The 12040-nt window shown below is 54.2% G+C and overlaps 1 protein-coding gene across 1 annotated transcript; it reads left to right on the forward strand.

Moving 5' to 3' along the window:
- Window positions 1–838: 838 nt before the first annotated feature.
- MLN (motilin) lies at window positions 839–7298 on the forward strand. The gene is made up of 4 exons (XM_032410225.1): window positions 839–956; window positions 2988–3104; window positions 6244–6352; window positions 7136–7298. Exons 1-4 carry the CDS (start codon window positions 840–842, stop codon window positions 7141–7143), a joined length of 351 nt encoding a protein of 116 aa, XP_032266116.1. The 5' UTR covers window position 839; the 3' UTR covers window positions 7144–7298.
- Window positions 7299–12040: the final 4742 nt, after the last annotated feature.

Genomic DNA, 12040 nt, shown 5'->3' on the forward strand with positions numbered 1-12040 from the left:
TTAAGCCTTCGCTCTCCTGGGGGCACCACGCCCACCTGTTTCCTGGCAGGTGTCTGCGGCCCCCCTTCCTGCCACCAATCCAGACACACCCACTTCCTGGGACCCAGGAGGCACCACGCATGCAAGCAGGCACCCCCAGCATTCACGGCATTCTGCGGGGAGGGGGGGGTTGCAGGGAACGGATGTGCTCCCTGTTGTTTCTAGACGACCAACAGGCAGCTAACTGGAGCTCAGGAGAGTCTCGTTCCAGAGTTCTAGAGCCAGTGCTGGCCCCCAGAGGGGTGGAAACCCCACTCCCGGCTCTTGGATGCTGTTCCCTGCTGAAATTCTCCATTTAGCTCTGCCTCCTTCTGGGCAGAGAGTTCCAGCCCCTTCCTCTCCAGACCCAGGGTCTTTGCCTGGTGCTCTCAGGGAGAGCCGGGGTCATCTGGGCCTTGGCCCATCCCTTTTGTCATCCTCATCAGCTCAGGGAGGAGGGAGGGCTCAACGGGGGCGCAATTCTGTTGATAATCTAGTCTTTCTTCTGAGACATGGGGTCTTCCCCACTTCATAAGCCCCGCTGGCCCTGGAAGACCTCAGCTGTAACAAAGAGGGGGGCTCACATGTGGAATGCTTCTCCCCCAGCGTGTGGCAGGGGCTGGGCCGCCTCTCCCAACTGCTCGCTCACCACCCCCCACCCCTGGCCCTGCGACAGAGAAGGGGCTCTGAGCTCCTCTGGTCAAGCCCCCACCCGGCCCATGTCAGGAGAGGCTAAGCGGCTTGCTCAAGGTCATAGCTACAGGCAGGGTGTGCACCCTAAACCTGACGACGAGAGCTTCTTGTCGCTGTCCAGCTCCAGGATGGTGTCCCGGAAGGCTGTGGCGGTTCTGCTGGTGGTGCACGTGGCTGCCATGCTGGCCTCCCAGACAGAAGCCTTCGTTCCCATCTTCACCCACAGCGAGCTCCAGAAGATTCGGGTAGGAACCCCCCCCGGCTGCCCGCCTCGCCCGTGTGGCCCAACTGACGCAGAGCCCTGCTCAGCACTCAGGTGGCCCTCGTCTCTCTAAGGCACAAGTGTCCCTTTGGTGAGCCCACGTTTAATCAGCTATGCCAGCCCCACTGAGGGCAGCACGAAGGACCGGGACCCAAGCTAACCCCAGACTCCAGGTGTCTCCCTGCCACCTTCACTCCTCCCTAGCACCACTCAAAAGTCCCTTTTCCCGCCCCTGCCTGTCCTTCAGAGGAGATTTTCAATTAACAAGCCAATAAATATTTGCTGAGCATCTCTGCAGTACAAAGGGCCACCCTGGGTGAGAGGCCAGGCATATAAGGAGATCTAAGAACCTCCACCTTTAAGGAGCTGGCTCAGGAGCCAAGATACAAACACATGAAAAATTCACTAACAATAGAAAACAAGGGCGCTCTCAGAGGCAGGACATGATTAATTGCCCAGCAAGTGATGCTGATGGTAAGTGCTAAGTTCAGAGGAGGGAGAGGTCTCCGCGGGCTGGTGCATGTCGGCAGCCAACAGGGAAAGGGTGAGAGCAGAGCTGGGGGTCTTCAGAGAGAAGGAGGGGAACTCGGTGGGCCCAGAGTGGGAAAGAAGATGCTGCCCCATGGAGTGCTGGCCAGAGCCTCCTCCTCTTGAGAACCCAGAAGAAAACCAGTCAGTCTTTTTTTTTTTTTAAATCTTTTTTTTTTTTAACGATTTTTTATTTATTTGACAGAGAAAGACACAGCGAGAGAGGGAACACAAGCAGGGGGAGAGGGAGAAGCAGGCTCCCTGCAGAGCAGGGAGCCCGATGTGGGGCTTGATCCCAGGACCCTGGGATCATGACCTGAGCCAAAGGCAGACGCTTAACAACTGAGCCACCCAGGTGCCCCGAAAACCAGTCAGTCTTAACAGAACTCAGGCGGCGGGGCCTCCAGAAAAGTGGACTGCCAGACCTGGTTCCCCTGCCTTCTACTTTAGATGTCAAGGGGTTCTGAGTATCTTGTGCAGATAGTTGATTCTCTCTAACCTGAGGTGATGAAGAGACGGGACTTTAGCGTCCCACCTGTCTGAGACCAAGGCTCCACTAGGGACAAATCCACGAATCAGTTCTCTGGGAGGTTGCGTGGCCCCTGGACCTACATGCTCTCCGGGGCAGGCTGCCACAGACCCAGTGAGCAGAGGCAAGTCTGGCCCCAGCCCCCCTTCATGGAAATGTGGAGGGGATGAGGCAGGCTCCCTAAACACACTTCCTCCACCACCAGCTTCCTCCCCAGAGGAGACAGCCCATTGTTCTAGAATCACCACGTCTCAGGCAAGGCCCAGAGCTGAATCCCAACGGTGCCATTAGAGAAACCAAAGGAATGAGGTGCGTCTGATCTCAGTGCCCTGGGACCCGGCAAACAGGACACCACGTAAGATTTGGGGCAGAAAGAGTCAAACTCAGTAGAACATAAACTAGCAAAATGGCAACCAAAGGACACTTTGCATTAATCCACTCAGTGGTTTTGCTCCTCATAATTGCCAGGCACCAGGATTTTTATGAAGAAGCTGCAATCTCCTTCCTCCATAATTCATCTCCTTGTCTCGCCTCTTATAAATCATCTCCCAGGGACTCCTGTTTCTGGGCCACCCTATGGTGCCCTCGCAGGCTAGGCTGTCTTGCCACCCTTTTTATGGGCTCTCTGCTAAGAAAAACACATTTTCACACTTAATATGCATGAAGGGCAGCCATTATTTTCAGCATTTTAACTTAATTAACAGTAACAACCTGGGTGCGGTGTTGGAACGACAAAGGAATGGATTCTTCTGCAAGTTAACCTGTTGGTGGACAACTCGGAAGCCTTTCGTGGCCATCGCATTTCCGGGACTCCTTGTTGTAGAGGGACCAGGGGAGAAGGAATTCTTTTGGCCTGTGGGAAGCTCAGGCCACTTAGCACCCTGGACAGAGACAGGCAAGTGGCATCTGGCCAGTTGAGAAACCGGGGTTTTGTTCGATTTTGTGCTCTGCCCTTAGGAAAAGGAGCGCAATAGAGGTCAAAAGAAGTCCCTGGTTTTACAGAAGAGGTCTGAGGAAGTGGGGCCTCTGGACCCTTTGGAGCCCACAGAGGAAGAAGAAAACCAAGTTATCAAGGTGAGCAGACAGGGTGACAATACAGAGAAACCTAGTCGGGGGGCGGCGAGAGGCTCCCCCAGCCACAGATTGTGCTAGGATACAGCAGCGAACCAGATATTCAGGCAACAAGCCCCATCCCAGGAGAAAGGGAGACAGACACCAACAATGAGACAATAAACCATTTCAGGCACCAAATAAGGAGGGAGGATAGAGAATGATGGGGGCACTGCTTTGGCTGGAGGAGGGCTCAGGGAAGGCCTCTCAGAGGAGGCAACATTTATTTGATTTGAAACCAGAATGATGAGAAGGAGCCTCTCATGCGAAGAGCTAGAGCGAGAACATTCCAGAAGGAAAAGTAAGTGCAAAGGCCTTGCTCAGGAAGCACATGGTAGGTGTGAGGCCCTCAAGGCCAGGGCGCACCGGGAGAGGACAAGAGGTTGGCAGGGCCTGGTGGTCCAGGCAAGATGTCTAGAAGGTCACTGGGGGTTCAAAGCAGGGAAGTGACCTGATCCGACTTAGGAAGATCTGAGCAGCACAAGTGGAGGCAGGAGACCAGTCCGGAGGCAGCTGCAGTCTCAGGGGGCAGGTGATGAGGGTGCCGGTTCCTCCCCCAGCAAGGACAACCACAGTGTCAAAACCCCCAGGTCAATGCTGGGTGAGGATGTGCAGACGTCGTGGCGGGAGCCAGCCTTGAGCTTATCCAGGGCAGCTCTTTAATTTCACAGACTCATTTATCCAGGCAGTAAGTACTTACTGAGCCCTAAGTGTGGAGCACGGTTCTGGGCCCTGGGGATAGAGTGGTGAACAAAACAGATAAATCCTCTGAGCTCATGGAGCTCACACTCCAGCGGGGAGCCAGTAATGAGATACCAGAAGGACCAGCAACAGACTACAAATAGGATGAATAAACAACCTTCATAGTGTGGCCAGTAGTGACAGGTGCCATGGAGGAAAATAAGACAGAGAGTGGAGATGGATGAGTTGCAATTTAAATAGAGTGGTCAGAGCAGGCTTCATGAGTACATGGTATTAGCACAGAGACCTGGAGACAGTGAGGCACTGAACCACAAAGATGTCTGGGGAAAGAGCATTCCAAACAGCAGGAGACGTCAGTGCAAAGGCCCTGAGGCGGGAGTAGACCTGGTGCATTCTGGGAACAGTGAGGAGGCTGGAGTGGTTGGGGCAGAGGGAGTCAGAGAGAAAGTGGGAGGTGAGCCCAGACCGTGGACTCTGTAGGCTATTGTTTGGACTCTGCTTCCACTCTGCTGAGATGGGAGCCACTGGGGGCTTTGGAGCAGAGGAGGGACATGATCAGATTTACATTTTAAAAGAGTCTCCCCAGGGGCGCCTGGGTGGCTCAGTCCGTTAAGCATCTGACTCTTGATCTCAGCTCAGGTCTTGATCTCAGGGTCATGAGTTCAAGCCCCATGTTCAGGCCAGAGGACCTAGAAGGATAGGTTCGCCACTCATGGAGATGCTGAAGCCTCTGGTTGGCTGTAGGATGGCAGGAGGAAGGTCAGGAGGTCAGACAGGACCTGTGAACCGTAAGATGCCTGGTGGGCGATCAGATGGAGGTGTTGCCCAGGCGGGCAGATATAGATGACTGGCCTTCAGGAGAGCTTAGGGCTGGAGGCATCCATGTGGGAAGCATCAGCGATTAGCTGGAATTTCAAGCCAGGACCGGGTGAGATCCTGGACGGGGTGCGTGTGGATGGAGAAGAAAGGGGGTCCCGGGACCGAGCGGGGGACACTCCCCTGGGAAGGGGAGTGGGGGGGAGGAGACTGATAGGTAGAGAGGGTGAGGGCCTTGCCAGGGTGATACAGCAGTCTGAGCAACACTGAGCTGGACTCCAGGCCTCCCGCCTCCGCTGGACACCTGCCACGGTTCCTCCCACCCCCTCGGGTGGCCGCAGCACGCTGTCCAGAGACAGGGAGCTCAGTCATGGCCCAGAGAGGGACCTCGGGGTTAGGGGAGTGTGCCTTCCCTTCCCACTCCTTGGGCTCCCCAGGAGGAGCTGGGAGTGACTGGTTCAGCTGGCAAAGGGGAGCTTGCCCGGAACTGCCCACTACCTGCACCCCGGGCAGTGTAAGGCACGTGTTGCAGCCTGTGGAACATCTCAGGGAGGCTGTTCCTTCTCCCTAGAACAGGCTATACGGGTCAGGAGGTCCTTTCCAGATCATTCCCTCCAGCCTCTTCATTTTAAGGCGAGGACACTGATGCGTAGAGAAAGGCATAGCACAAGCAAGGGGATGGCGAGGGCGGGGCTGGAGGCCGGAACCCACAGCAACCAGACCCGACCGGGGCCCTTCAGGCAGCCCCAGTCCATTTCCCAGCCAGGGAGCCCCTGGGACTCCTCCATCACAGCTCTCCAGACAGGCAGGGAGTCTCGGCTGGCATGTGAACCAAGACCACTGAACCAGGGAGCTCTGGGGGTGACGGCAAGATCAGTCAGTACCTCCACCCCACCCCCCCGCCGGCTCAGCCACAACAACCTCTCTTGGTGACGAACCTCCAGATGGCTCCTCTGGGGTCTTGCCTGTGTTCCCACAGTACCAGAGAAAGTCTCGTCTGGTGGCACAGACCTTGGGAGTCAGGCCCCCTGGGTGTCACACCTTCTCCCTCTACTACTTAGTACCTGTGTGGCTTTGAGCAAGTTACTCTACCTCCTTGTCCTCAGGTTCCTCATCTGCAAAATGGGCACACCACTAGTCTCTACCTCATAGGGTTATTAAGAGGCTTCATACACATAAAGCGTTTGGAATGATGCCCCGCTCTAAGGCTCCAGGTGCCAGCTAGCCTTATTCAGGAGGAGGGGGAGGGAGAGTTTCCTGCCACAGGAAAAGCCGGGGGTTTCCTGCTGACCCCTCCCCTCCTGTCGCAGCTTCCCCACCAGGGGAGGTTTGTTGATTCTCCTCCCAGCAAGTCTTGGGTGATTTCCAGGATCCAGCCCCCTGGCTTGAGTTGGGGGGGGGAGCTGCCAGAATTCCCTGGCCGGCCCTGGAAGGCCAGAGGCTCCCGGAGGACTGATCGGGAAGACTGGGGCCGCCGCAGAGCTGTGTGGCTCCTGGCAGTCCCTCCTGCCACCTATAAGGCACCCAGGGGTTAATGGCGCTCTCCGTGTCTTTTCCTTCTTGTTAACTCTGCCTTATTTCATAGCTGACTGCTCCTGTGGAAATTGGAATGAAGATGAACTCCAGGCAGCTGGAAAAGTACCAGGCCGCCCTGGAAGGGCTGCTGAGTGAGGCGCTGCTGTCCACCCAGAACGGTAAGGGGAGGCGGGCGCCTCTGCGGCTGGGGCCTGGCCTCATCCACCCCGTGTTCATATTACAGGAGCGCATCTGAGAGCCGTTTGCGGACGGCGATTTGTTTTGCCGCTTTGCACTTGAGAACATGAAGCTGTCTTCTCGGGAAAGGGTGCCCCTGTCTCTGAGGGGAGCCTCATCACAGAGGCTCTGACAGCTACTGGGGACCACAGAGGCCCAATTCCCCAGCCAGGGGCATCTCAAGGCCCTGCCCCGATGGCTCAGGCCCCTGTCCCGAACACCCTCCTGGCAGAAGAGGCCACAGCAACACACCCACCCCTCCCCCTGCTCCAGATACATTCATTCCCTCCCCAAACACCACCAGGCTGGGCGGTTCCTCTGAAGGGAACTCTGGAACCTTCTGGCCCCAAAAGTCTGCATTTTCTTCATCTGTTCTACAAATCCAAGTGCTGAGCTCCACTTGGCCTTGCCCGGTTCAAGGTCTGCCCAAGTAACTTGTGCAAAGCTAGGACTTGTCTGACAAACAGCCACTAATTACTTCTCATAGTCCCCAGGAGGAGAAGAGAGAGGCGGGGAGGAAGTGTTCGGGTTGGAAGAACCAGAGGTTAAATGACTCGCCCCAGGCTACAGAGAAAGCTAGAGGCAGAGCTTCCAGATGCCTGGCCAACCCTCCCCCTGGGGGTGCCCCCTCCTCCCTGCATCCACAGGCAGGTTTAGAAGTCCGTTTCATAAGTGGACCTGCTGATGTTCCTGAGCTGCAAAGTCCCTCTGCTTTTCCCCAGCAGATGAGTGACAGCCCGCTCCAGGTAGAAGGTGGACGAAAACCGGGAGCCCCCCTCCCACCCGAGGAAGGCCCTGAAATCTGCATGCCCCACAGCCGGGCTCTGAAGGAAAATGCTCTCTCCCAGGCAAGCCCCCCCTCCAGCAAATAAAGCAGGAAATCTACAGAAACGACTCTTTTATTTAATATTTTAATTTTTAAAGGTCAAACTCAGGTCATTCCATAAAGGGGGAAAAGAAATAAAGCTCAGAGGGAATTGGCCATAAATGGTGGTATGTACAGGAGCAAAACGTGTGCCTTTGATAAATTCCACGTTCAAATATGAAGTCAGACCCACGGAACTGGAAGATTTGTGCCACTGAGGAAAGATGGCACTTTCTGGCCACACACCAGTCAGTGGCAGAGCAAGGACTAGAATTCCGGTCTCCTGAAGCCCGGTCTACTTTCTGTTTATTGGCAAGCTCGAGGTCTAATGGGCCAGAGAGTTGTAAGACTTCCGCACTCACCCCCTTGCTGAGTAACTTCCAGCTAGCCCTTTCACCTCAATGAGCCTTTGCAAACACAAGGTGGTAATATGTACCTTGAGTTCGGGGGGGACAGGCACCAGCAAATCACTATTATTATTATCATCTTGTGACCACACGCTCCAGCATCTGCAGCAAAATTCCACAGCCAACCCACTTATTTCTGCCTTCTAACCAAAACTCGTTGGGAAATTTCATTCTAATTTAATTTTGCATTAATGAATGTTCATTTATTTATCAACCAGGGCCTTATAGGAACCACAGCTCCCTCTAGCCATAGGTTACCAGCAATTTGACATGCTGCCTCTTCGGCATTTCCACCCACCCCAACCATTGCGGGAGCTTAGCCACGGATTGTAGTTAGCGGAACAAGACGAGCCCAACCCTTAGAAAGGACGTTCCTTTGGGGTGCTCCGAGTGCTCCTGAGGGACACCCGAACCTTCCAAGGGACCCAGACCCTTCATGCCGCACAGTCACACAATTTCCCATGCACGTATTGATCAGCCCAAGCGCAGCTGCAGGTTCCCGGGAAATGCTGCCAAGACACCCTGTAATGAATGGAGAGAGGGCTGCACAGCAGGGGTGGAAAAGGAGGAAGAACAGCGGGAAAGTCTACAAAGCATGCGGTTGGGAAGAACTGGATCCAAGACCCCTCCTCGCCCTTTGGAGCTCCGCCATGCCATTCACGCCATTCCCCAGAACCCACTCCAAAAAGCAGACAAGCAAAATGCTCACTGTCTCTTTCTGGGCGGAAAACACAGCTTTTGTGTCTTTTCCTCACTCTCTGCTCAGATCTGTGGATACAGTGAGACTACCTTCCCCCATCACCAGAGGGGGGCGCTCACCTTACCCCCCCAAGGTCCCAGACTCCCCGCACCCCACCCCATGCCCACCACCCGGCTGGAGAATTTTCCTTAAGATCCTGGGGTTAGAGAGCAGCGTTGAAATAGGTACGAAGAAGGAAATGAGACCCCTAGGTGATTGTGCCCCAGGCAGTCTGCATTTCTGAAAATGGGAATTGGTTCCACAGCCACAGCACCTAGGTGGCAGGAGGGTGCTGGTCGTTCTGCAGAACAGCCCTGTTCAAAGCTCAGTGCTGCGCCCGGTTGTCCCTGACCCTCACCCAGTGGCCTCTGATGTGCTTCTCAGTAATGAGCCGCAACAGGGACCCAGCCGCCACCTGCATGTGTATGCACAGTGCCCCAGCCGCCTGGTTAGATGTGTCGGCTCCTTTCTTCTCTCCTTTTCCTCCTGCCGCTGTTCAATTTCTCACAATCGGCTCAAATAATTCTTTTTCTCCAACGAGTTCCTCCAGTTTCCAGGACAGCAGACTCGATTGCTTCTTACAAGACATGCAGAGCCCTGGAAGAAATTAAAACTGGGGGCGGGGGGCGGGGGGCGGATAGTGTGAGCTGAGCTGAGACAAAAATGACCATATTTTCACAAAAGAGAAGGAAAGAGAGATCCACTCTTGGTTAAAGGTATCCACGGCCAGGACCGGGACCCAGCCAGGATCGGAGAGGGAAAGTGCCCAGAGGAACCAGTCAGGTGAGGACAGCGAATCTTCCTCACATCTTACTGAGGTTTATCCAGCGAAATCGGCAAGAATCTGTCCAGAAAACTGGCAATTAGAGAGTTACAGATTACCCCTCTTCGTTTGGAATGTACTTTATACTTAACAGGACCGCGGGTAATTATTGGGCAACCTGAACCTTGCTTCACAAGATGGAGATGATGAGGTATTTTCTCGGTAACCACATCGGTATGATTTTATAATTACTGAGCTACGTGGATTTGCCATGAAATTGAATAGTTAAAAGCAAAGAGTAATTGCCTGATATCTGTACTCTGTAATTTAGTATAATCTAATCATGGACAAAGCCCAAAAGAAAATGTTCTGAAAGCATTACATTTTTCTTCATACACAATTCGTTATTGACATCAGGGAATGTATTCCGTGCCTCTAAAGGAACTCTTACCCACAGATATCAAAGTGTGGCCGAAAGAATGAGAGTTTTGTTACATTTTCAGCCGATTGTGAAAAGCAGACAACCTAACTGCCCATTATACCTGTTCTGGCATTTCTCTGTGACTCTATTTGTCCCCTCATTGACCTGGAGGGATGAAAGGTAGCTCTCCTGTTCCCCGGGGCACTGAGATAAGCCAGCCAGAAGCTGGGCCGTGCTAGGACCGTTCTAGTCAAAACCTGAGCCTAGATGGCAACCACTTTGTCCCCCACTTTTCAACCACACTCTCCCAGGGCCCCACCATCCCACAGCGTGACACCACCCACGATGTGGTTCCAAGGAAGCCCAGAGAGATGCACGAGGCTGGCGAGGGGGTGGATCAAGGACGAGGCCACAGTCCCCCAGCATCTCTAACGACCTGATAAATGTGTGCAGGGCTTTGTGCAGGAGGAGAAGGAGAATGGAACCCACTAAAAGATTTATGGTTGTTGTTATTATAAGGCTCTGCTGAGACAGAGGTCAGCAGGACGGCAGGCAGCGTGGCGGCCCTCTGGGAATCCAGAGCCTCCTTCTAGAGGCCCCTCACCTCTGCTAAATGTGTGGATGTGGTTACTAAGTAGATTTGGACACTGGAGCTTGTTTTTCCTCTTCTACCTTTAATAAATCAGCAAGACCACCCGCAGTCTAAGCTGCTCACCTTAAAAAAAAAAAACCTACAAGAAAGTGAGGAGAAAGCGGGCGGGGGGGGGGGGGAGGCACGCAGGGCAGCCACTGACTTTGCAATATTGCCCTTTGCTTTAAAATATGCGTTCCCATACTCGACACAGGAGGCAAACTCGGAGAATGCGAGGAGCCTCAGGGGCAGCTCCCAGCGTGAGGCAGTGTCACAGAGGGGCCCCATGGCTGAGCCCGCGGTGGGGAAGACACGAGGGGCAGGGAAAGTGGAGGGGTGCTCATGCGGAGGAACAGGAGCAGCAACAGGCAAGTAAAGGTGTCTTGGCAGACAGTGTGGATGGAGGGCCTTGGAGGAGTTATCAATCCACCGAAGGGGCACGACTGGAACAGACTGGAACAGGGAGCTCCGGAGGAAAATGCAAAGGCCCCAGACCTGAGAGGGACGATTGACTTGTGAGGGTTTTTCTGATTGACTTTTCTCAATCCGATGGGGAGGCTTCTTCCCAGGGGGAGCAGGCGTCACGGGGGAGCACTGACTGGCAAACACGCTTCAAGGGGTGGCGCATGAGCCCAAAGGCCCGCTGGACCCAGCGAGACGAATCCAACCACTGCTAGAAGCCCGTGGAGGCAGAGGGTGGACCACAGGGGGGCAGAAAGCCACAGCTGCCAGCACGATGGGTTCCAGGCTAGAGGGAAGACAACAGGCTTGGCGGGTGGGGCTCACTGGGCCCTAGGTAGATGTAACAGCACCAGCGGCCCCAAACACAGGCAGGCTGACAAAGCCCACGCTGGGGACCACTGCGGGGGGCGGCTCCAGTTCAGGACATATTTTTAAATCGCCCTGGGATCCATTGTGGTGAAACAGACCGTAACTCTGCGAAATGCCAGAACGTTCACTTTGTTTAAGCGTCAGATTCAAGCCCTCTTAGAATACACGGGGCCAGTATTGATGCCGAAAGGCTCATTCCTTATATATTGAACTGCACAGCTGCAAGGAGTTGCACAAATGTTACCAACTCATTTGTCATGCAAACAGTGCTTCAGAAAGAAATAAAATACTATTATGTGGTATATGTGTTAGGCAATCACTATATCAAATTCATGGCATTCCGCGCAAACACAGGCAGAGAAAAGGAAAACAACACTTGGTGAGAAAAATTGCACCACATGGGAACAGCTAAGCTGGGGGATATGGGGAGGCTAACAATGGAAGCCTGACTGAGCCGAGGCTCTCATTTTCCCAGCAATTGCGGCCAGGGTAGGAATACTCCGGTGGTACAGCCAGTGGCAAGGATGCAAACCACGGGCAGAGGGGCCTTGCCCACGACCCAGGGAAGGAATAGGGGCAGGCGAGGTGAGGGCTGGGCGATGGGCAGGGACGGGGAGAACTGAGTTAGAGGAGCAGAAGTGACAGAACCTAAGAGGCCCAGGGCAGCCGTAAGTGTTTGGGACAGGGAGTTGAAGAAGGATGTGGAAGGCTTACAAAGACGGGAGGAAGGCGGAAGGGAGACTGTGAGCCATTTGCCACCACTCCCCATGCTTCCCTCAGGGGCTTCTCAGCTAAGAGCCTTCCTATAACCAAATAGGGTGCCCTATGGGAGGTTCTACCTGCCGCTGTGCAGAGAGGGGTTAAGTATAAACACTTAGGAACGTATACCAGGCACTGTTTTGATCCCCTTATACAAATTACCTGTTCTAATCCTCATAGCAACCCTACCAACCGTACTGGCCAGCAGGCTAGA

The sequence above is a fragment of the Phoca vitulina genome, unplaced genomic scaffold, assembly GCF_004348235.1.
Source record: "Phoca vitulina isolate PV1807 unplaced genomic scaffold, GSC_HSeal_1.0 scaffold11, whole genome shotgun sequence".
NCBI classification, from domain to species: Eukaryota; Metazoa; Chordata; class Mammalia; order Carnivora; family Phocidae; genus Phoca; species Phoca vitulina.

Excerpts from the sequence above, each read along its gene's own strand:
- MLN (XM_032410225.1), top strand. The coding sequence starts at position 840 with ATGGTGTCCCGGAAGGCTGTGGCGGTTCTGCTGGTGGTGCACGTGGCT. Across the intron at positions 957-2,987 it reads GCGAGCTCCAGAAGATTCGG|GAAAAGGAGCGCAATAGAGG; the intron begins GTAGGAACCCCC and ends CTCTGCCCTTAG. Across the intron at positions 3,105-6,243 it reads AAGAAAACCAAGTTATCAAG|CTGACTGCTCCTGTGGAAAT; the intron begins GTGAGCAGACAG and ends CTTATTTCATAG.